This window comes from Periplaneta americana, chromosome 7, assembly GCF_040183065.1.
Source record: "Periplaneta americana isolate PAMFEO1 chromosome 7, P.americana_PAMFEO1_priV1, whole genome shotgun sequence".
NCBI lineage: Eukaryota > Metazoa > Arthropoda > Insecta > Blattodea > Blattidae > Periplaneta > Periplaneta americana.
This window is the reverse complement of record NC_091123.1, coordinates 174,195,378-174,220,671: the sequence shown is the minus strand read 5'-3', so window position 1 is coordinate 174,220,671 and position 25,294 is coordinate 174,195,378. Positions and strand designations below refer to the sequence as shown.

The 25,294-nt window shown below is 35.3% G+C and overlaps 1 protein-coding gene across 1 annotated transcript in view; it reads right to left on the bottom strand.

Annotated features, from left to right (window-relative positions):
• Positions 1-2,989: 2,989 nt before the first annotated feature.
• Positions 2,990-25,294, bottom strand: part of LOC138703763 (COP9 signalosome complex subunit 1-like) — a 65,557-nt gene continuing 43,252 nt past the window's right edge. The window contains exons 10-14 of the mRNA XM_069831921.1: positions 13,562-13,778; positions 7,725-7,939; positions 5,782-6,001; positions 4,461-4,682; positions 2,990-3,229 (exon numbers count right to left, since the gene is read on the bottom strand). Coding sequence (XP_069688022.1) covers positions 3,143-3,229; positions 4,461-4,682; positions 5,782-6,001; positions 7,725-7,939; positions 13,562-13,778 — 961 coding nt within the window. The 3' untranslated portion in view covers positions 2,990-3,142. The remainder of the gene's footprint in view (positions 3,230-4,460; positions 4,683-5,781; positions 6,002-7,724; positions 7,940-13,561; positions 13,779-25,294) is intronic.

Below are 25,294 nucleotides of genomic sequence, written 5' to 3'. Positions count from 1 at the left end.
CAGAATGAAAACGAGAAGCAGAGGACGTGAATATGAAAATTTTTTATTCACAATAAACCGAGAACGTAGACGACTATGCATATCGATATGCATGTCAATAACGATATGTAAAGTCGATATTACGCATTCTGGTGTTATTTGTGTATAACTGACCAATAGCGTTCTCTCATGAGTACAAGGCAGCCAACATAAACACAGGTTAACCAACTTCTAAATTTCAACTGAAACATTTCATTAGGTACAGTACTATAAATATGCCCATGCATCTTTATCATCACAACCTATTTTAAGTCTACCATAACGTAAAATAATTACAGAAGAAACATTTGTAATAGAACACAAATGAACACAACAGTAGTTATTGAATTGAAGCATGAATATGTAGTGTGTAATACAACCAATACAGTAATAAAATATGATTCACTTACAATCGGTGTTCAAAGATGCAGCTATTGAGAGCCACGTATTCTCCTTCATTTTCTCATCTTTATACGAGTCTCGCTGCTTATCGTAAACGTGAGGATTTTCCTCAACACTCAATATTAGAATCTCATCAAATAAAACTTGCTCCATGATGCACGGCACAGAACAAAACAATGCATAGGTTATGTCACGATCTTCTTGCTACAAAATATACGACAACAAAATAGCTTTTAGATGGCAATAGAATGAATCTAGTGGGCTGTGATCGGAAACGTGAACGCCAAAGTTGAAACTTGGCCAACTCTCCATTCCCGATCCCGGGCTCCGGCAAGCTTTTTGTTAATTGTGAATGCTCACATTTAAATGTACACATTTTAACAATTTTATCGTTTTCGTTCCGATTCTCGTTTCCGGTTTATTGTGAACCAGCCTTTACTCAGAAGACATTTATCTCATTACAAGAAACAGCCTGTGAAACTAGAATTTCGAATTTAAATATTGAGAAATATTACACCAGGTGCACACAGAATCAGACACGACAAGACAGTCGCAAGCAGACAACACTGAATGATTGTTTGAACTTGGTCGCGAGCAGTCTGATGCCTGCAGTGTACTGCGCTTGTGTGAATATCCTCGTTCACAGTTGCACATTTCCATAACTTACAGATAGGCCTCCTATTGTCACAGTCTGGTATATACAGTCACGAAGCTCAATATGTAGTAACTGTGCATCCACAGATAGTTGCTAACCACTAGGATCGCTACTATCGCCTCATTAGACAATGAGAAATAGTACCTGCACAGTCTATTGTTCCTAGTACCCTCATAAACTCAAGGTAAGCGTTCACTACATCGTATCGCACTCATCGGAAAAAAACTATCTTTGCTGTAATTGTTATGTAACCGCATTCACTACATCATATTGCATGCATCGCCTCTCAGCAAATCCGTCCACGTTTCTTGGATGAGCAACTTTTCCGATGCATGCGATCATGGCCTTCTTTAATAAATCAATTTTAATTGGTCAACTGTTACTATTATGTTGTGCCATGTTCAGTGTCGTGCCAAAATGGCAGACGGAAAACTTATTTCGCGTGTAGAAAATTGCGAAGAATTATATAATTTGAGGTGTAGTTGATTCCCGATTTACCACGCAAATCGTCTGTAGCTGCATTTAGATTGGCAACAGGCCATGACTGTTTGGCCAAGCATCTGCATAGAATTGGAATATATCAGTCTCCTAGCTGTCCATTGTGCAACTCAAATCAAGAAATGGATTCAGAACATCTCAAAATCTGTGTGTCAGTGGCTAGCCATGACAATAGCTTTGAAAAATATTGGAGTGCAAGAGGTCAAACGACTTTATTGTCAAATGCCTGGCATTAGAAAACAACACAACAACATAATTTGAGGTGTTCCCATTACAGTAATCAAGTCATTTCTTACATATATATTATGTAACCAATATTTCTTACGTTTCTTCCTCTTCAATTAAGATGCATGAAGCAATTACAAATTCTTATTCGCTAACAATCATAATTAATAGACCTAACCTCAACTCCTCTGTTTTCAGCAATGTCAATATCGTACGACGTCATGTTTTAAACAGCTGATAGGGGAATCCGATGAGGCGATGAGGTGGAGCCGTTACAGTGAACGCACTGCACTTAAAATATCCGTTAAGTGCGATACGATGTAGTGAACGCTTACCTTCAAGCTTCGTGACTATACATACTAGATTGTTATGTAGTGCACATTCAGAATGGAGCTTGATGCGGATAAATTATTTATTTTAATAAAGGAAAGATGCGTTCTGTACAATCGCACTTTGAAACAATATGGCGACAATAATGCGGTTTCTAAAATATGGGAGGAAATTTCAAGTGAGATGAAATTACCAGGTGAATAATACTCTCAATTTGTAGATAGGTCTACTTCTCTCTGTTTTCTTTTACATACATTTGAAGGGTACACGGGAAAAACGATCAAGGCCCATCAAAAATCGAAATTGAGTTAATAATGCCATCTTATAGTGGAAAGGAAGTACTATCATGTGGTCTAGCTAGTAATAAGAAATAATCGTTCTTGACATTCCACTACGTCAATTTCTATTAAATACACACATAACACAGTATTAAGTGCTTAAATTTTAAAATTCGTTTTTCTCGAAACTTTCTAAAATGGACCTTGATCGTTATTCCCATGTACCCTTCATTTATATTATGCGGGCTATTTTTTTTTTTTCAACCTCTCGATGGTGCCACCAGGTGGCTTTCCCCTCGCCACTACCACCACCACTACCAAGACCAACTCTTCAGTTGAAGCTTGGCTCTACAGACGCATAAAGATGTCTGCTACAATCGACTCTTCCGCCAAGTGCCAGTTGTGCAGTGTTATTCAATTTCTACAGACAGAAGGGTATAATGCAGCAGAAATTCATTGCAAGAGGTCAAATGACTTTATTGTCAAACGCCTGGTATTAGAAAACAACTTTTTACATAGCATACAGTACCTAAGAAATATTATAGTAACATTTTACTTCCATGAGAGAGATCAATAGTCAAAGTAATCTTATTATAACATTTATTAGATGTCAAAGAACTACATTTATACATTTTCATCATTCCACAGGATTTTAACACAAAAATGCTGTTTCTATATACAATTAATTTTATTGACCTACAAATATGATTTATTTGTCAAGAGTGAACACATTCCTCTACTTCAGCTGGTCTAGATAAGGAACGCAGTTGAGCTTACCAATTGCAGCAAGTGACAGTTTTCCAGACTTCACCTTGTTTGCAGCCTGTAAAAAATATTCTTCCTGTATAACTTGTACATAACAGGACATAACAATGCTAAACTTATTAATGAGAGGAAATATATAGTGGGCATGAAAAGTCTTCCATTAATTTACACGAGTTGTACAGATCTGGTATAGGTTACCCTCCTTCCCACAAAAATATTTTGTGAAAGTCCTTGAGTAGAAGTGACATTTCCTGCTCTTTTTCCTCTAATTATGTTGCAAAAACGTATAATCAAAATTTGTTTGAAAAGGCGACTGGATTATCCAACAAATTTGATCCATTCTGAATTGAATGTTTTTAGAATTGACGAAATTTATAAATACTCTTTAATGAAATTCTATCATAAAAATAGAACGAAATTTGTAGCTCAGCCACATGCTCATAATACGAGACGAAATGAAATTCTTAAATTAGTTGAACCTAAATATTTCACATCTGCTGCTTTACTACACAGTACAAATTATGGTCCACGGCTATATAATTCGATAATAAAATTTCATTCAGAATTGACTACTTTAAGCAATGAAATTTTCAGATCCAGAATTAAAAAATTTATATGACAGACTTCCCTGTATATATATTATGTACCATGTATTGTAAAACAAAATTATTTCTATCCTAAGTGTATTTTTCTATTTTATCTTGGTTACTATATCAACATGACCTGCACTAATTATACTACTAATAATAATTTAATATTAATCCATCAATCTAAACATCGTCTCTTTTTTCACTCAGTTATTATTAGTATTATTATTTACTAATTTTATTACAATCTTTATGTGAGCTTTTTTCTTAAGTATTTTGTCTACAAAGTATGTGTATCTATGTAACGGAACTGTCCCCGAACACGAGCTTTGCTCTTTCGGGGTATTTTAATGTAACGTTTTTATGTATATGTTATTATTAAATAAATAAATAAAATGTGCATCATTCCTGACGGAAATGATTCACAAATAATGAACAGGAACAAAATTCCAGTACAAAGCATGTAAAAGAACTAAGTTCTGGTACCAGAACTTATTCTGAAAACATGCATATCTGTGAAAATCTCGAAATGTTTTATTTTACATCACACTATTTTCTCTTTATACTTTTCAAATCAAAAATAAAAACAGGGCACAATTGTTTTCAGCGGGGTGAGCGGAACACAGAATTTAAAAATGCAAGAGAATGCGTAAGTGTATATCACACTACAGAACAGAGTAGATCAGAAACTAAATAACTCACCGCATTAACTTCAGCATCTGTAACACTGTCCACAACAGAAGCAATTGCAGAACTGGAAAGTACATTTCCAAGTAATACTGCCTGAACTCCAATTTCTTCTACAAGACTAGCGTTACTCTCATCACACAGTAAAATTGCAGCTTTCAACTGATTTTTTCCACGAGTGATATCACCAGAGGACAAATTACCACTTCGTAATTGTTTTAGTGCCGTTTCCAAGACCTGAAATTGCAAGTAATTTCTTACAATACCACATAATTCAGTCAGCTTAATGTTTGTATAAAATAAATTTATATACGAGGAATACTGGAAAAGTAAACAAACACATAAATATAATATTCTGTTATTTGTTTTTCAGCATTTTATATTTTTGTACAACAATATTACGTTCTTGATTTGAATTTAAATTTTATATTTCTCGAATTACTTTCGGTATCAAAATGCAACTTATTAATAACATCATAATTCTATGCAATTTTAAATACAGCAACTTACTTATACTTATTGCCTTTAAGGAACCCGGAGGTTCATTGCCGCCCTCACATAAGCCCGCCATTGATCCCTATCCTGAGCAAGATTAATCCATGATGAAAGAGTGATGGAGCGGAGAAAAATTCTCTCCGGCGCTGATCAGCACGTAGAGCTGAAAACCCGGGTTCAAATCCCGGCGCCGGAGAGAATTTTTCTCCGCTCCATCACTCTTTCATCATGTGATGACGCAGAATATCTGCATGGAAATATCATATGTACTTCGGTACATCAATATATATACAATATATATAAGATTAATCCAGTCTCTACCATCATATCCCACCTCCCTCAAATCCATTTTAATATTATCTTCCCATCTACGTCTCGGCCTCCCCAAAGGTCTTTTTCCCACCGGCCTCCCAACTAACACTCTATATGCATTTCTGGATTCGCCCATACATGCTACATGCCCTGCCCATCTCAAGCGTCTGGATTTAATGTTCCTAATTATGTCAGGTGAGAATACAATGCGTGCAGTTCTGTGTTGTGTAACTTTCTTCATTCTCCTGTAACTTCATCCCTCTTAGCCCCAAATATTTTCCTAAGAACCTTATTCTGAAACACCCTTAATCTCTGTTCCTCTCTCAAAGTGAGAGTCCAAGCTTCACAACCATCTAGAACAACTGGTAATATAACTGTTTTATAAATTCTAACTTTCAGATTTTTTGACAGCAGACTAGATGACAAAAGCTTCTCAACCGAATAATAACAGGCATTTCCCATATTTATTCTGCGTTTAATTTCCAGCAATACAGCAACTATGTTAAAAAAACAAAAGTGCAAACCTTACCTGTCCTGCAACCTTTCCAGGGCTAGAGGCTACAAAGCCAAAGAGACCAGAATCTGTGTAACTGGCATTGAAAGCTGTTACAGCAACTGGTTCACTTGCAACAGCTGCATTTACTGCACGTGCCAATGACCCCGCACTTGCGCCCCATTTAACAGCTGGACCTGTACCCAATGCATATTGAAGAACAGCAAATGCAAGAGCCTCTTTAGTGTTTTTCAAGCTGAAATCAACAGAAAACAAGAAATAAGATCTAGTTCCACTTGTTTAAACAAGTGAAAAATATGACATTATGCACACTAATCCTCTAGTGAATGTGATATATGTGGATACCGTGGTATTGCTTTAAATTGAGGAACTGTATGAGACTCTGCCTTGCATTGCAGGTGAATAGACTTTTCTTATTCATTCCAATTGGTTAAGAGAACTGTAAGAAGTGCAAAGCAGAGGTGCCAATCTAAGGGGCCCAGATCGTTTTGGTCCACTGAAAAATATCTAGAAGGGACCAGCTCTCCCACCACTCCAAAAAAAAACATATTAAAAATGGACAATAATTGAGTGAATGAAACCTTTTTAATGAAGGCTATACTCCAGATCAGCTTACTTAATACCCTAAGGGTTCCCCTATTACTACATATGCTAGTGGATTATGGTGATTTTCTATTTGAAGGTTGAATTTTCTTTTGCCAACTTCATTTCGAATTTCGGTACTGAGAAATACTACAACTCATAGTGATTTTCTATCTGTTATGTTGGCAGCAGTAATAGCCGTTGACAGTAGTAAAATTTTATAAAATTCAAGTTGTTCTAGATTTCAGAGAAGATTACTGGAAGCTATTGAAATTTCAACATACTAATAATTCATTAATATCAGTACTAATATTAATACATAACAGTTATTTTATGTGTTGCGTTGTGGTTACAGTTCAAGATTATAGTCGAATAAATTGTAAATAAATGTGTTGTTGTTTTCTAATGCCAGGCGTTTGACAATAAAATCATCTGACCTCTTGCACTCCAATATTTTTCAAAGATATTATCATGGCCAGCCAATGAAGCACAGATTTTGAGGTTTGTAAATAAATATAACATATGGTGTGATACATGCACTTGGGTGATTGATAGAAATGCCATTTCACATTTTAATTAATTTTTCATGTTTAGTTTTTATTACAATAATGCCAAAGATAGGAAATAGCATGGCAGTGACTCCTCAAACAAAAAAGCGTGTGGCATTCAGAGTACCTTCAGGACGTTGACCCCAACAACAATTAAAATATGTAATGATTTGATAGCACTGAAAATGGAAAAACAAAACTCTTACGAGAAGTAAAACCATATACCTATATTATATTATATACAAATATTAAACGAATTCGATACGTAATTTTATAATATATTATATTATTTTATATTATAATTTATGATATCTGAAATATAAAATATATTATTGTTACAACTAGTTTGTCATTGAGAAATAAGGAAAAGCCGTTAACTTGAATTTATTTGAAGCAAAGTGTTACTGGATTATGCAATAAGGTAGGCGATGTTTGGATCCTCTGTCTCAACTCTATTCTCAATTATTATCTTAGCGTATGCTCGATTACACTAACCTCTAGCGCACAGAGAAACAAAACACAGGAAATTTCGCTCAGTGTCCATTCTTTATAATCCCTATTCGCTGATATCACCTTTCAGCAATTGCACTGATTGAGTAATTCTAGAACTGTTAATGTCTTTATAAAAACATGCGAGTCCAACAAACCAGTTCAGTGCGTGTTTATTGTTCTTGTGCGAGTGCTGATGCTTAAAAGGTTAAAATCTTGGATACAATATAGATAAAAGACAAAAAAGCGGAGGAAAGTCATGAGTTAGTAGAAGATAAAGCCAAGCTTAAGAATCAACAGAAGAATAATAGTCTTTTGTTTAATTTTCTGTAAGTATACCTTGCACCCTCCACTGCTACAGCTACATGCGCAAGACTGCCTGCTGCATCAATCCTCTGCTCTCCTCCACTGTATTTTGTTGCAATATCGGCTGGTCCTGCGCCACTCTCTAGGGCAAGGTTTTGGGCAAAACACACAAGGTCTTCCTGCTGTATACCTGCACCAACAACTGCTGCACGGTTTGTGGTGAAAAGACTCTTCACATAATGCTGGAGCTGTGAAAAATAAATGACAGACATCACTAGTTATGTCAGGAAAGAACTCACACAAATGTTAGTGCATAGAAATTAAACATACAAATTTAAAATACTTTCACCTTATTCAGTTCCTAAAACCCATATCATTAATCCTCAGGATTAAATTAAACTCTACACTGTTCTCACACTAGTCACTAATCAACTTCAATTTATGTTGTGTTAAAAAAGTAGAACCTCTATTATCCGTGGTAATGAAGGGCATAGAATGAACAGTTAATCGAAAAAATCGGATAATCTGTATCATAAAAGGTTTTCATAAATTAAGTGCATAATCCAGTTTCGTAATTTCCTCCATGATCTTTTGATCTGCATTTTTTTTCTGGCGACGACAATATACTAGTACCATTTTCCATGCTGTTAATTTCATTCATTATCCTTACTGATACATTACAGTAGGTTTTCCTATTGAAATACTAAGACTTCGTTGTTCTCTTTCTCTGTCACAACATTTTATAACATTTGTGATAATGTTTCTTTCAACACTGTGAATGGTTTGACTGTATTTTCTTTTTTCTGACATACTCCACTATTTCATAATACCAGGCCACTGTCATGAATATCCTAATAACACTATCGGTCTAATAAACTTTGTATAGTTTTTATACGACACTTATGCAGAGTTGAGACAGAAAACGTTACTAATAAACCATGCATAAGCAATGGTGTATAAACAGTCTGTAACTATACAATGGGAATTAGTTTGCAGTAGTTATATCGTTGCTTACGAGATTACACAAGCTGGTGCATAGCGCTTGAAAAACGAGTCTGAAGTGGTTCCCTCGTAATGCCAATTCCGCCGCTCGGAGCGCTGTTCTGCCCTAAATATTCATAGCAGAACACTTAAATGACATTGACATTTGGGACATTTAAAGGACTCACCATTGCTTATTAAATGCTTCGTACAATATTTTATGGACAATAGACGTAATTTCCAAACTTCTACTCCTCAATTATATTATAATAAAAGGCTGTTATTCTTGATATTAAAACATATTACATATAAACTGAGGGACTGTCTGCTCTGTACTTCAGTTCATACACCAAACATTTCCGGAAATAAATTAACTTGACATCTTACATATACGCACTATAGCCTACCCTTTTCATCTAATATTATTAATATTGTTATTAAATAAGATATTGCAACTAATTAAGGTACTGCATTATCTTTAATTTCCTTGAATTCATAATTAAGCATTTACAAGAAGGCCTAACTTTTCCCTCTCTTTTAAAAAAAATACGAACGTCACAATAACTGAGAAGTATAATTATTGCGCGATTTTTTCTTGCAGAGGTGAAAATATTTCTATAGGCCTAGTGATTAATCTATTGAGCATAGTAATAGTAAACGCTGTAGTATTTTAGTGCGTGTAAATATATTTTGAATTAGCATTTATTAAATTAGGAAGTTGTGTGATTGAAATGGTTTACTGCTGTGTGCCATTGTGCAAATCGAACCAAAATAAAGAATGTGATTTTTCGTTTTATTGTTTTCCACAAGATGGACTAAGAAAGAAGTGGTGTGTAGCCATTTCTCGCGAAGGGGACAAACCAAGGACTCTTTGGACGCCAAACAAGAAATCGCGTGTCTGCAGCAGACATTTCAAATAAGCTGAATTTAGCATTAGCACAACATTAAAACGTTTGCTTCCTAATGTGGTACCATCCGTCTTTGATGATTTTCCAAAACATAAACAAAATGTTTCAAACATAAGTAGACGCAACAAAAGAAGGACAACAGAAGTGGTGAATAACATCCATCCTGTTAAGAAAAATAAACCCAATGTTGAACATAGTACATCAGCTTTCAATGAAGCAAATGTTTCAATTGAAGAAATCTATGAAGCACATAAAAAAACTATAGCCACATAGTGCTCAATTGGAAGTAAAAAAATTCCCAAAGCCATTACATTACAACGTAAAAAAATTACTAGGACAATTCGGAAACAAAATCAGCTTATTGGAAAACTAAGACAGACAAAATGTAATTTAAAAAGCAAGCTCTGGAGTTTACAGAAACAAAACGGGAAGGAAGAACAAGGAATTGAAAAGCAACATACCAAAATAAAAGAAGCTGCTAAAGAAGGTAGTTTGAAAGCAAGCATTTTGACTGAACAAATTCAGGCTTTCGGAAAACAAAAGTGTAAATTTCATGAAAACACACTGAAAATCTGCATATTGCTATCTAACAGGTCATCTACCGGCTATAGATTACTAAGAAACTTGGGTATTTTACACTTACCCCATCAAAAGATATTAAAAACTTATATTGGTCACTCAAAAGGAGAAACAGATGTCACCTCTTTGATAAAGGCTCGGCTAATTGCAGAGGAAAAGTTCTTGGAGCATGAAAATGAAAAAGTTGGATCTCTCATTATTGACGAAATGAGTATTAAACCGAAATTGATGTACGACAGAAATTTGGATATGTTGATAGGAATGACAGACACTGAGAAAAATGCTATTGGGATTGAAAATAAGCTGGCCAATAAATTGCTGTGCATTCTGTTCAAGGGTCTGTCTACAAAGTACAGAATACCAGTGTCATTTTATTTTACACACAATTTAACCGGAGATGAGTTGGCAAAATTGACTATGGAAGCCCTAAAAGTAGTGGAAGATATTGGATTTAAAGTAATTAGAATTGTGACGGATAACTGTCAATTTTCCAATATAACTTAGCTGAACAAACTTCAAATAACACTGTAATATGCTTGGCATATTTATAATATTCGTACTCAATCAGTAATGCACAATTAATCGAACTATTTTCACGATACACAATGCTTTGTGATGGTACTATTCATCATTTCTTAGGGCAGCGAGGCGAACCTAGCGGCAGAAATTGTCATGACTCACAGAGACCTACTCTCGATTGTGCTATGCGCCAGCTTGTGTAATCTCGTAAGCAACGAGTTATATACACGAAACCCCTTGTTTAAGCATTGTATATAGAGAAAAAATGGCCGCCCTTCTAACAGCTGTTTGTATCGACTGTCATTTTATGATGATGGTTGCCTTGTAACCAAGAAGAACAAACCAAAGAGCATAGAATAATTAGAATAATATTGCTGTAGTTTGTACTCATCATCATCCGTCACGAATTAGGCCTGTGCAGACCTGTTTCGGCCCCATCTAGCAGTCTTCTAAAGGGTCTTCCTAACCGTGAATGTCCTCTGGGTTGATATTGCATCATCATTTTGGGGATTCTTGAATTGTACTCTTTGACCAAAATATAATGTGGTAATTGATTAGAGCCAGTTGTACTATCGATACTTAAGATGCCAACAGTTATACTGTTACACGACGAATGTAGTGGTTATTAGTAAGAAATTTACACACGGCATATAAATGAGCTACTCATTGTATAAGTATAAGACAGTTAAACGTCTGTATATAGAGTTTTTATTAGTAAGACCGTAAATAAATAAACAGAGAAATATAATTTAGCAATATCTATTCTTATTTATATATTATTTCTGATGCACAACATTAACTAGGTACCTACAACTAAAGGTCACTAACAATATTTATTAAATATGGCAACAGATAATCAGGATAAATTGGCTTAATTCGACAGACATCTTCTCAACTCGATTTCTAAAGTGACAGGATCAAGTTCTTATCACCAGGATCAGAATTCGCCACTCATTGGTTATCACTTTTCTGCTCAATGATCGTTCCCCAGAATGAACTATAGGTACCAGCCTTGCCATCACTCTTCTTCACATCAACTGAAGAAAACTGGTGCACATCTCTGCAGAACTGCCGAATACTACGCGAGGCACTAGTTCTTGTATGAAATTAATTACATTCTTCAAAGCCATAAGCTTGTATGATAAATTATTGTACCCTGTACTGAAATGTTGAAATTGTTCATGTAGTGTATAAGGTGGGGGTTATGATGCCATTGTTAGACTTGAGTAGAAGCACGGGCATGTGGCAAGCACGACAAAGTTTTTAGTGATCACTGCTTTATGGATACCTATGGGTTTTGATCAACATACATCAATGCTGCTACTGAATTATCATCAGAAGTCACTTTCTTCTTATGTCCTTTGTGAACTTCCTCTGCACTCTCCATCACATTCACTGCTTGCTGTCTTTTAATAACAAACAGTCAAATGCTATGAAAACTATTCTTTTATTGCCCAAGAAACACCATAGCCTACCAGCCACCGGCGTGGCTCAGTCGGTTAAGACGCTTGCCTGCCGGTCTGAAGTTGTGCTCGGGCGCAGGTTCGATCCCATTTGGGCTGATTACCTGGTTGGGTTTTTTCCGAGGTTTCCCCCAACCGTACGGTAAATGCCAGGTAATCTATGGCGAATCCTCGGCCTCATCTCGCCAAATACCATCTCGCTATCATCAATCTCATCGACGCTAAATAACAGTAGTTCATACAGTGTCGTTAAATAACCGATTTAAAAAAAAAATTATAGCCTACCTAATATTTGTATTGAAATTTACCTTCCCAAATATATTTTTCATGAAATAATAAAAATTGTACACATGAATACAAAGCTACCTTACTTCACACTTATATCACATGAATCAGGATCAAGAATATAACAAATTTAAGGAATGAAACAGAGGATGTCCCATTAAAAAATTACTGTTTTACTACGAATTTCTCTTAACATTCTGTATAATTTCCAACTACTCCAAACAGCAAGCTTTGGTCGACCCTATAACGCAAATAAAAGGCTATTTTTAGATACACTAAAATACGTTAGTTACAGGACAGTGTCTATATGAGGAGCATCGTTTCAAAACGTATTATGTGCAACTTACAATTTTTTTACACGAACGACGAAAAACTGGATTACTTGTAAACCGGAGAAGTTTTCAAAACACTACACAAAATCATTTTTAAGTACTGGTTTAACAGTTTACAAATATGACGACTTGGAACCATCAGACTTCACAGCATGAAAGATAAATTAATACAAAGTAACAAATTTAATTTCGTCCACTGGGGGACTTAATACGTTTTGAAACGATGCTCCTCATATATTCCTTTTTTTTTTATGTATCCCACTGTGTTGTTTTTTTATTATTAATCTATTTTTTTTTGTGTACATTCTATTCAATTGTCGGTTTCTGGTTTAATTATGTAAATACTACTTAATTGTAATCTAATACTAATATGTATACTAATGTGTTTATTTTTATTTTTACCGTGTACATTTTTTTTATTGAATTATCGGCTTCTGTTTTTATGTGATTCGTATTTGATTCTAACAACATTAATATGTATTTCACTATGTTTATTTTTATTTTATGAGGTAAATTTTATGTAACTACCTCTTCTGATCTCATTATGTACCTAAATTGTATCAGTATGTAATTACTTAATTCTGATCCAGTTTTATGTTCAACTGTGTAAGCAAATTTTAATCCTGGTTGAGTATGAGAGAAGGCCTTAGAGCCTTAACTCTGCCAAGTTAAATAAAGCCATTATTATTATTATTATTATTATTATTATTATTATTATTATTATATTATTGAAAATGCATATGGCATAAAGCCTTTATGTACTGTACCATTACTCCAATATGTTAAGTAATTATATTACTCACCGATTCTGAACTGTGACTACCAACAAGGTACTTAGGGCAGAACAGAGAGTTGCCAAGTCCTGTTCTGTAGGCTGCCTTGTGAAGTAAGTCTAACAGTCGTGCATGTGGTGAGACACCTCCCAGCTCATACTTAAGTCGTGGAATGTTATCAGACAACTCCCAAGGCTTGAATACTTGTTTGGCCGCTACATCACCGAGAAACTTCAAACCAGTATCCCTATGAACAAAAAGAACGGCATTGAAAATGAATCCACAACAGCTACAGTGATGTATGTAAACGAAGAATAGGAATTAAAAATGCTTTTCAGCTACGAGAGTGTACTTTATCTTCAATGAGGGCAGATATAGAGGAGAATTTGGCCTAGTACAATGTAGTTAAATTGTCTCATCATAACCATTACCTATAAAGAAAATGTTAAAATGTAGTTTTACGGGTACATGCAGGTAGCATTTTCCCAATAAAATCCACAGACATATACATAAATTAAGTTACTTACGCGTATATTGTAGTTTCAAATCCTAGCACGACACACACAGAAATACAAAGTACAGCAAACGTAGTTGACTTTCTGAATTCTTTGTCATTACTAGAGCTCGGATTTTATGTAACAGGAAAATGAGAAATATGCAGAAGTTTTGGACCCAAAATATATAATGCATTAATTAGAGCTTACCCTGAGCTAAGTACACTTAACACACACAGATTTAAGAAACAAATCAGATTAATTATTTAATCGTTTAAGCTAATTGAGTTAAAAATTGATACTCTAATATTTATGTACTTTTGTATTTTCTATTTGTATATAGACCCTATTATTACATGCTGTATGTATTTTACCATTTATTAATGTTATTGTGCTCAATGAACTCTCTTAATTTTGTGATATATTTTGTATAACTGATCTAAACTGTGCCCGAGCACGAGCTTCTGCTCTTTTGGGCTGCAATGCCTAATGTAGCTCAAGTGTAAAGCATAAATATAAATAAATATGTAACAAATAAAAAATATGTAACTTAAAAATTTAACCTTTATTAGATGTATTTTTACACACTGATAAGAAAACAGAAGTGAAAAAAATTACAGTTGCACATGTGATTCAACCTCATTTAATTATTGTTTAGAGGAGCAAATAATGATTAAATATTTTTCCATATTTTCCGGTCATTGATTGCTTTCAGTCTGTTGGAATGTTCTGATGAATGGAAAAAGACCGCTCAACTTCACATGAAGTAACTGGAGCATATTTCAGATGAGGAATGATACCCTGAACAATGTTCTCAGGGAGCTGCACACATTCACCTTTAAGTATTTTGCATACAGTGGAAAAAGTTGTGTGTCCTGGGTTCTTTTTCAATACATCATTCAATCTTACTGAAACACACTCACTGGTTACTCCTTCACTGGTTAACAACACTGTTACAAATCCTGATGTGTTTTGAGAACACGAAAGAAAAACATTTGAAACGAGTTCATTGTTGGCGGCATCGAATTGTGCAATTTCGCTTTGAATATAACGACAATGTATGAGTAGCTCAATAGCGTTCAAACTATTTTTCCTTTCTTACTATGGTATTGGATAATTCAATGTAAGTCATAATAAACCGAGAAATTGTTTTTATTATATTATTATTTATAATAATAATGATTTATTATATATTCTTCAATAATATTAAAATATGTAAAATTATGTACTATGGTGTGAAATATGTAAATTATACCAAACTAGTGGCTTGTGTAACAAATGCTGCAAATTTAGTTAATTATAAGTTCAAATAAAATTTTTCATATTTATTTTCCAGACAGATTACCAGACATTTTGAAATGTATTTGCTTCCATAATGATGAAGATGTAACATTTAAAGCAACATAATAACTCAATAATCCTGTCAAAAATATCTCTTTTAAAAAGCTTCCTCTTTAATGTTTTTATGCTAAATACTTTTTCTTGAACACATCTATCTTCAGTTCTTCGAGTTCTCCCTACAACAAAATGATATGCTTGGCAGCGATCTCAGATCTAATCGATTAAACCAAATGAATATGAAATTAATTTTGATAAGATGCAGCTAAAATAGAAAGCATGACTCAATGTACTAATGCCTCTTCCATATTACTGCACTACAGCCTAGAAAAATGAGAGAATCACACATATAAGTATTTACACCGCCCAGCCATTAAATATATAAAAAAGACCCACACCACTTCAGTAATAACTGTAAAAGTATTTCATTTTTAGTAGCAATATTGTTATGTTACGTAAGTTTTGTAGTTTTCAGTAACTCTATATATACTATAGTCGTTATTCTGTAAATTATAGATATTAAGAACTAATTTAAGATATTCTCTACGCCTACTTATATAACACCAAAAGGGTTCACTTTCATATCATCGACATATCAATAGCATTAATGTATATCATTAGTGACAAATACATCATGGCATAAACTGTGATAATATTCAAATTTTAATATAATAATATCATCAAACCTTCTTAAGTTTTGTAGTTTCTAAAATCCTATACACAGCTGCACTCAGAAAATTACGGACCAGAGAATCAGACCTGTAAATTATTTTTAGTAAGTCTTGAGATGTTCTAAAAAATTACACAAATGAAGATCGACATAGCTATTGGAATTGTGGTGTCAGAGAATTTGAGCTCTAAATATGTCAGCAATCCTGCAGATCATGGCCTTTGTGTAATATTTTTTATTGTAGTGTGTGTGTTTTGTTTTATTCTGAAAAGCCATTAGTTCTCAAAACTGACGACAGCTGGATTTTGGAAAATAGGAAAATTATGTAGAAAAACTGACATTTCATTGAAAACTACTATTTTTCCGAAAAACTTTGGGTTTCAAGCTTCAAAATGAGGGGTCATTTATTAAAATCGGTTCAGCCGTTTTCCTGTAATTTTCATTACCAGTTCAAATTATATATATAGATATGCAAATAATAATAATAATAATAATAAAATAAAAAAGTAAAATAAAATTTATGGTCAACTTTCCTACATGTATATCTCGCCAACATTTGCCTTTTATTCATGCATAAATATGTAGAATTAAAACATGTAATTACATAAAATCCAGGCTCTAGTCATTACAATGCTATCATAGGCTTCAGAGATGCCTTTTGTCAGTACATAAAGTTTTCCTATTCTTTAAAACATTTTAACTCTACATCACTCAAAGCTACTTACAGGTTATCTCGTGTACATTCTAGAGTATACGCCACAGTTTCTCTGTCTGTCTGGCAACTCAAACTTGCTCCAATCTGCTGCAGGTTTCGAGTTATGCCAAACTGTGTGGAGTCCTTTGTAGTAAGTCCTGCTGCAATTCGCAACGTATGGGTAATTCCAAGATTATCATGTTGTTCATAACGGGAACCAGCACTAAGGGCAGAAGACAAAAGATGAGTATTTTGGTTAACAGTGTCGAAAATATTTATATTTACGCTTAGATATTCATTCTCCTCTGAAACTTTTGCTATCACGAACTAACAATGAATAACATGTGCTGTTACAAAATGAAGTATGACAACATTCACCATAAACAGTGGATGATGCAAATGAAAATTCCTGCAATAATAAACACTACATGTCAAGCACCACAGAAAACTGAAACTGTGAAATTGGAGAGAGGGCAGAAAGATGAACATGGATTACCTTTGGGTGGACATTAGCACATTGAAAACTCCCAAATGGCATCATTCATAATCATGTACCGGTATTTAGATAAATTGTTGCAACCTTTGGTAAAAAATAGATTTCAACTATCAAATTCTATTAATGAACTGTAACCACAAATTAAGTCACACAGGAAGTTGGGTCTCTGACGTCTTGTCAACCCACTTGAGGTATGTGGATAAAAAAAGGGAATAATTGAGCCAGGGTCTAGTAGAGTTCCTGGGTAGCTCAGTTGGTAGTGTGTTGACATGCTCAGTCAAAGGTCCCGGGTTCAATGCCCGGCCCCAGAACAATTTTTCCCTTGAAATTATTCAAGTCAGCTTTACAGGGAGCTATACCTGAAAGCTAAATTTGTATTATTAACATCTGTTGAAAGATGGGAGAATTACTATAACAGAGATTGCATAGGCCTATTCTGTATGATACAATTAGTGAAGAACACAAATACTATACCAACATTATTTGGGTTTTACAGTACGTAACTACATTTGACAAAGCCAACAGGAATGAACTGTGGGAAATTATGAAGCAATAGCTCATGCACAGCAGCATACTTCAATTTGCACTATTTTACAATGTCTATGCATTCTGTCCCCTGACCCACATTCACTTCAATAACATAATCAATTACATACAAAACTCTCCAATCGAGAGTAGATATAATTATAGCAAATCATAGATCAAGCTTCCAATAAGACTGTGGATATTAAATTTTCTTTTAACAGAAATATTACTGACTTGTCTTCCTCAGTTAAATTCCTAGGCATTCACCTTGAAGCCGGTCTGGGCTGGAGTACGCACATAGAATATCTTGTTAATAAAATTAATAAAGGAATTTTCATGTTACGAATCCTCAGACAAACATTATGTTATAATTCTTTATTTACAGTTTATTATGCCCATATTCACAGTCACTTCAGATACGGGACGCTTTTGTGGGGCAACCATACTTCGGTTTCTAAGTTGTTTATCCTTCAAAAGAGAGCAGTGAGAATTATTTGTGGTGTCTCTTCTAGAACTCATTGTAAACCACTTTTTGTACAACTAGGAATACTTACGTTGCCGTCAATGTTTATTCTCAATTGCCTTCTGTATGTTAAGTGTAATGTGCATAATCTTCCTACTTGTTCATCCATTCATAATTATTCTACCCGTTCCAGACTTGACATATATTTCACCAAGCACAAATATAGTACTACAAGCAATAGTTTTATTTCCATATCTTATAAACTTTATAACTCTTTGCCATTGCATATAAGAAACACGTCATATTTTACTTTCAGAAGGATGGTGAGAAGGACTTTGATGGCAAATCCAATCTACAGTGTCAATGATTTTAGCAATATTACGTTTTAGATACTATTTTGTTTTAACCTCATGTAATTGACAAATCTGTACATTTTAACCTGATTTTATAATATTTCTTTTAAAACTTTTAACCTGTTTTAGTGATTATCTGGTGATTGTATATTTATTTTTTATTTTATTCTTACATTTATTCATATTGTAGTAGCCATGTTACTTACTTACTTACAAATGGCTTTTAAGGAACCCGAAGGTTCATTGCCGCCCTCACATAAGCCCACCAGCGGTCCCTATCCTGTGCAAGATTAATCCAGTTTCTATCATCATACCCCACCTCCCTCAAATCAATTTTAATATTATCCTCCCATCTACGTCTCGGCCTCCCTAAAGGTCTTTTTCCCTCCGGTCTCCCAACTAACACTCTATATGCATTTCTGGATTCACCCATACGTGCTACATGCCCTGCCCATCTCAAACGTCTGGATTTTAAGTTCCTAATTATGTCAGGTGAAGAATACAATGCGTGCAGTTCTGTGTTGTGTAACTTTCTCCATTCTCCTGTAACTTCATCCCGCTTAGCCCCAAATATTTTCCTAAGCACCTTATTCTCAAACACCCTTAACCTATGTTCCTCTCTCAAAGTGAGAGTCCAAGTTTCACAACCATACAGAACAACCGGTAATATAACTGTTTTATAAATTCTAACTTTCAGATTTTTGGACAGCAGACTGGATGATAAGAGCTTCTCAACCGAATAATAACAGGCATTTCCCATATTTATTCTGCGTTTAATTTCCTCCCGAGTGTCATTTATATTTGTTACTGTTGCTCCAAGATATTTGAATTTTTCCACCTCTTCAAAGGATAAATCTCCAATTTTTATATTTCCATTTCGTACAATATTCTGGTCACGAGACATAATCATATACTTTGTCTTTTCGGGATTTACTTCCAAACCGACCACTTTACTTGCTTCAAGTAAAATTTCCGTGTTTTCCCTAATCGTTTGTGTATTTTCTCCTAACATATTCACGTCATCCGCATAGACAAGAAGCTGATGTAACCGGTTCAATTCCAAACCCTGCCTGTTATCCTGAACTTCCCTAATGGCATATTCTAAAGCGAAGTTAAAAAGTAAAGGTGATAGTGCATCTCCCTGTTTAGCCCACAGTGAATTGGAAAAGCATCAGATAGAAACTGACCTATGCGGACTCTGCTGTATGTTTCACTGAGACACATTTTAATTAATCGAACTAGTTTCTTGGGAATACCAAATTCAATAAGAATATCATATAATACTTCCTTCCCTCTTAACCGAGTCATATGCCTTTTTGAAATCTATGAATAACTGATGTACTGTACCCTTATACTCCCATTTTTTCTCCAATATCTGTCGAATACAAAAAATCTTATCAATAGTCGATCTATTACACTGAAAACCGCACTGATGATCCCCAATAATTTCATCTACGTACAGAGTTAATGTTCTCAAAAGAATAGTGGACAAAATTTTGTACGACGTCAACAAAAGTGATATTCCTCGAAAGTTACCACAGTTGGTTTTGTCCCCCTTTTTAAAAATAGGTACAATTATGGACTCCTTCCCTTCTGGTACATGTATTATAGTGTATGTAGTAGCCATATATTATATATATCTACTCTGACGTTGTCTATGGCTGTAAATCGCTGAATGACATTAAATTCATCTATCTATCTATCTTGTTAATATGGGATAAAAACACAGACAATTATCTGTTGTGCATTTTGAAATGGACTCAGCAAAAATTTCTAGTTGTGGAGATAATATTCAGAAGATCTGATCTGGAAAAAATGTCAGAAAAGATGTTTTCTATACAAATATGAATATGGATATCCTCACACATTTCAACATTTGCATCACCCATTAAGTACAAGTTCCATGCAAGAGTAATAGCTGAAGTTCCATTAGACCCGAATGTGTTTATACTGTTGTTACCTCATTCGTTTTATAATTTGTTTTTACTTACCGGAAGAGCACAGAAACAGTGGAGACAGGAGAGTTGGTTTCAACAGATGCCACTGCCAGCTTATTTGGCAACACTGCTGATTTCACGTCAGTATTTCGTTGCAAACCTTGACTTGGTGCAGCAGCTGCTTGTGCAGCAAAGCCTCGTTTCTGAAGAAAAAGATGTACTTAAATTGGGATGTTTCAATAATTTCAAGTTTCATTTCAAATACTGTTAAAATAAAAATCTAAAGTAGGCTCTAATCCCCATATTATTTAATGTTACATAAATATTTACAAATTTTAATATGATGATGGTCACAAAGTGAGAATGCCGAAAGTGACAACTTCAAACTAGTTTAACCTTACAGTTGATCCATGTATGTGACTCAGATCCATTGATGCCAGATCATCACGTAATTTTGGGCACTTTCTACCTTTTCCATCCTATATCACAGCAGCACCAACAGATTAGTAAGCGAGGAAGGGACTGCTAGGTTTGCTGCTTCATTGCATGCTAGTAGCGATCACTCGGGAAGTAGCTGTTAGCTAAGGAGGTTATCTAGCATGGGAAGCTGGTTAACTCCGATATTGGAAGTCGTATTATATTTCGTGTGTGGTTTGGGACTTGGTCAGAGGTAAAGTATGGAAATTGTATAACTAAGTTAAATAACTCCTCATCACATTTCTGGTCTGATATTTTATTAATTAAGCAGATTATTGTACAGAGTAAAATATGCTAGGGCCTTCGAATAGGCTTCTGTGGCTGGTGTACATGGTCTGAGGAGAAACTTCGGGGCTTACACCGCGTTGTCTTGATGCTAGTGGCTGACGTTTCGACCGCTGTGTTGTGGTCATCTTCAGAGCAGTGGATAAGTAAATAGTATGTGAGCTTGTGTGTGTGTGTGTGTGAATGTATGTATGTATGTATGTATATATATATATATATATATATATATATATGTGTGCGTCTTCCCCCATTGAGACTCATATATATATATATACAAAATGTTACGTTTTATTTAACGACGCTCGCAACTGCAGAGGTTATATCAGCGTCTCCGGATGTGCCGGAATTTTGTCCCGCAGGAGTTCTTTTACATGCCAGTAAATCTACTGACATGAACCTGTCGCATTTAAGCACACTTAAATGCCATCGACTTGGCCCGGGATCGAACCCGCAACCTTGGGCATAGAAGGCCAGCGCTATACCAACTCGCCAACCAGGTCGACTATATATATATATATATATATATATATATATATACACACACACACACACACACACACGCTCACATAGGCCTATTTCCTTATCCAACTGCTCTGAGGTTGACCACAACACAGCGGTCGAAACGTCAGCCACCAACACCAAACAACACGGTATAAGCCCCGAAGTTTCTCCACAGACCATTCTAGGCCCTATTTATCAGAAGTCAATATGGTAAATTAATTTCAATATAGCCTAGTACAGTTGAGTAACAGTCGTGTATGACTTCTGGAATATTTTGTATTGAATTAGTTATGCTTTATTGCTGCCTTACAATCTGTATGACAATTTTTTTTTAATTTGTCTATATAAGAGCTGTTGTAACACACTATGAATGGCGGTTGTTTCTGCATCAAAATTTGTCGTATGATATCCAACTGGTTGATAAAATAAGAATAATTCACATGCAGTTCCTGATCCTGAAGTACTATTACTGTGTATATGTATAACCATTCTTCTGGTGGGTACCTGTTATTCACAGCTTACAATGCTACAGCCTTCAATATAACTTTACAGGGCTCGAACTCAGGAAATAATGCTCTCATTAGGTTCAAACTATGGATCGATACTGACTCATCATCCCTAATCCCATATAACAGATTGATCCGACTAACGGACTTTCAAGACAACCACTTTTATCAATTTCACTATGCTGCCATCTAGCAACTTCAAAAGAAATCGCATTATAACCCTTATGGGATTGCATGGAGCAACTGTACTTCCATTTAACGGTCATTCCAAAAAATATCTTTTCGACACTGGAGGCTCTGGTGGATGTTCTCTTTTTACGTTGCCATTTCGTAATATGGGAATGACCAATCTGATATATTATATATGATCAGGGTCATTATGTGTGCTAATTTTTTTCTTCATACTGATACTAAAAAATTATAACTTTATGGGGCTCTTATTCAGAAAATAATCCCTAAGCTCGACGTATGGCCTATTCACGCAGGGGCTTACTGTTCCTTTCCCAGTCGCATTGTACAAATGCCTTGTCAGAACACTGATTGCACCTACCAAATTATGTCTTAAAATACTAAAAAGAGCAGATTTGTCTGCGTTTGTCGAATGCGCATCATTATATTTACGAAAAGGCACTTTTCAGTGCCAATAATTTATTTTGTGTGCACAAAATTGGAATTTTGAAGTACGAGGGAAAGGGTGCAGTCCGTGTTCAGGAGTTTATCCACTGATTTTGGTGGTGCTTGTTAGTAGGGGGCTGGGGAGACTGCTTTTTAAACCGGACTAATACATTCAAGTGGACTAATACAGTCCAAACCTACATTAACACAACAGTCCTTATGTTCTGCAGATTTGTCTAGTAACTGATTTTGGTGCACGGTGATTTTAAACAATAGTGAGATAAAGTAGGCTAGTATCTAAAAATAAAATAAACAAATTAATTAATATTTTCAACTCTAAGTTGGTAGAAACCTTGATATCAACTGCACATGAATATGCAGTAGGTTAAAACAGTAATACATCTAATTATTATAATAAAACTCAACCAATTAACTCACTGTAACAGCTCGAAATAAAGGAGTCTTCGCAGCATTCGTTGCCATCTCTTTATTATTTCGGCAACCACGGACGAAACCTTCTGCTCTTCCTACTTTCAATATGTCGGAAGGATCGAAACAGCGCCTTCTAGATATCTAGAAGGCATCAAGGAGGCGCTGGTCAAATGCAATCAGAGAGTATATTTATATAGAATACAGTGAGCTCAGAATATAATTACGTAACCTTCGGCAGAATAAAGAAATCATGGAGAAATTCAGTATAGATAACCTATACGATCCGAATGGAAATGTACAGACCCTTCAATAAATTTGAACAAAAGTAACGTACCATGAATGCGAAGTAACGGTTAGCACATCTGACCGTGCAACGAGCGGGGCCCGGGTTCAAATCCTGGTTGGGACAAGTTATCTAGTTGGGGTTTTTTCCTAGGGTTTCTCTCGACCAATTGAAGCAGAATTGCTTGGTAACTTTCGACATTGGACCTCGGACTAATTTCGTTATAATTAATTCACATATCATCCATACCATAACCCGGGTTAAGTTCACAATGCGGGGTGCTGTACTTGTACAAGAGACCGACTGTTCGGCTACCCAGTCATTCATAGAATAAGAGTGGTAAGCACAGTAAGCTGCAGTGTAAACCTTCGGATCCCTCCATAAAAAAGAAGCCATTAAGGCACTTTGGGGGGGGGCGGAGACGGAACACCATACTTTCTTACCTCCTTTTTACCCCCAGGAAAGACTCGATACTCAGTTTGTTAGGAGGCTGAGTGAACTGCAGGGCCATTCGGGAAGTTTGGAACGATAAAATCCAATCACTGCCCGGGATCGAACCCTAGACCTTCCAGCCCATAGCCAATCCAACTGAGCTACCTGGCCGTCACATTTGCTTGTCCTGTCGCTAACTTCAAATTAATATTTTAAATGTTTCACCCCTAATGATAGAGATTTAAAATGGGCTTACAGGAGAACCAGCAACTGTATCTTTTTTTGATTCTGATTTTTAAGGAAGATTTAATTAATCTTCGAAGAGACTTTGAGCAACTGGTAGAAAAAAATGGTGGAGGGGAATGGAAGAGTTATTAACAGAACTAGAGTTGCCATATGTCCGTTTCTCCCGGACACGTCCACTTTTTGAGGGTTAAAATTCCTGTCCAGGCGAATTTTTTAATTTGGCAAAATGTATCAATAGTATCTTAGACCAATGATCGTTTATCGTCACTGACTACAAATTGAATATCAAACAAACAAGAAGAGACCTTGCTGGATTATACTGGGATACTCGAGGAATGATTCAAATCAACAATCTCATACATCATTAGAAAACTACTACTTTTACTACAAATTGAATGATCTCGTGACGTTTTTGAAGTCTTAATATTTTATGTAGAAGTTCTCAAAGTTCTGCTTTGCATTCAGGACGTGCTCACTGAACATAAGAGCAACAACTTTATGTCCTTCAAAGGTAAGAGTCTTCTAGAAGAAAAGCTTAAGGAATGGCTTGATGCAGAGTGTGACAAATTCTGTGCAAAAGTAAATGCTGTGGCTTATAATATGACTAACTGCATAGAATATCTGAGGGGGGGGGAAATGGATAGAGCCCATGAAAGTTTTCATGCTTCATGTGGATGTCACATAGTAAGTCACTTAAGCAGGGCAAGGATCAAATTTCTCTTGAATAGGAATGTGACATGTCCTTAGATGATATAAAGTGCTTCAGTCAATTCAACAATCTTAAGAAATTTGTGAATCTCTACAAAGATGATGAGTTCATTAATTTTCACAGTTTCTTTAAAAATACATCACATCACCCCATGCTCTAAAGCTTCGGTCTTCTTGTCTGTCATCCCATGTCCCCTCTCTCCACTTTGACGACAGCCAGTGGGACGCAATAGATCGGCGCATGACACTTTCTACATCAGAACTACAAAATCTATTCCACCAGTCTTATGTCAACGTTCAGTGCTTTT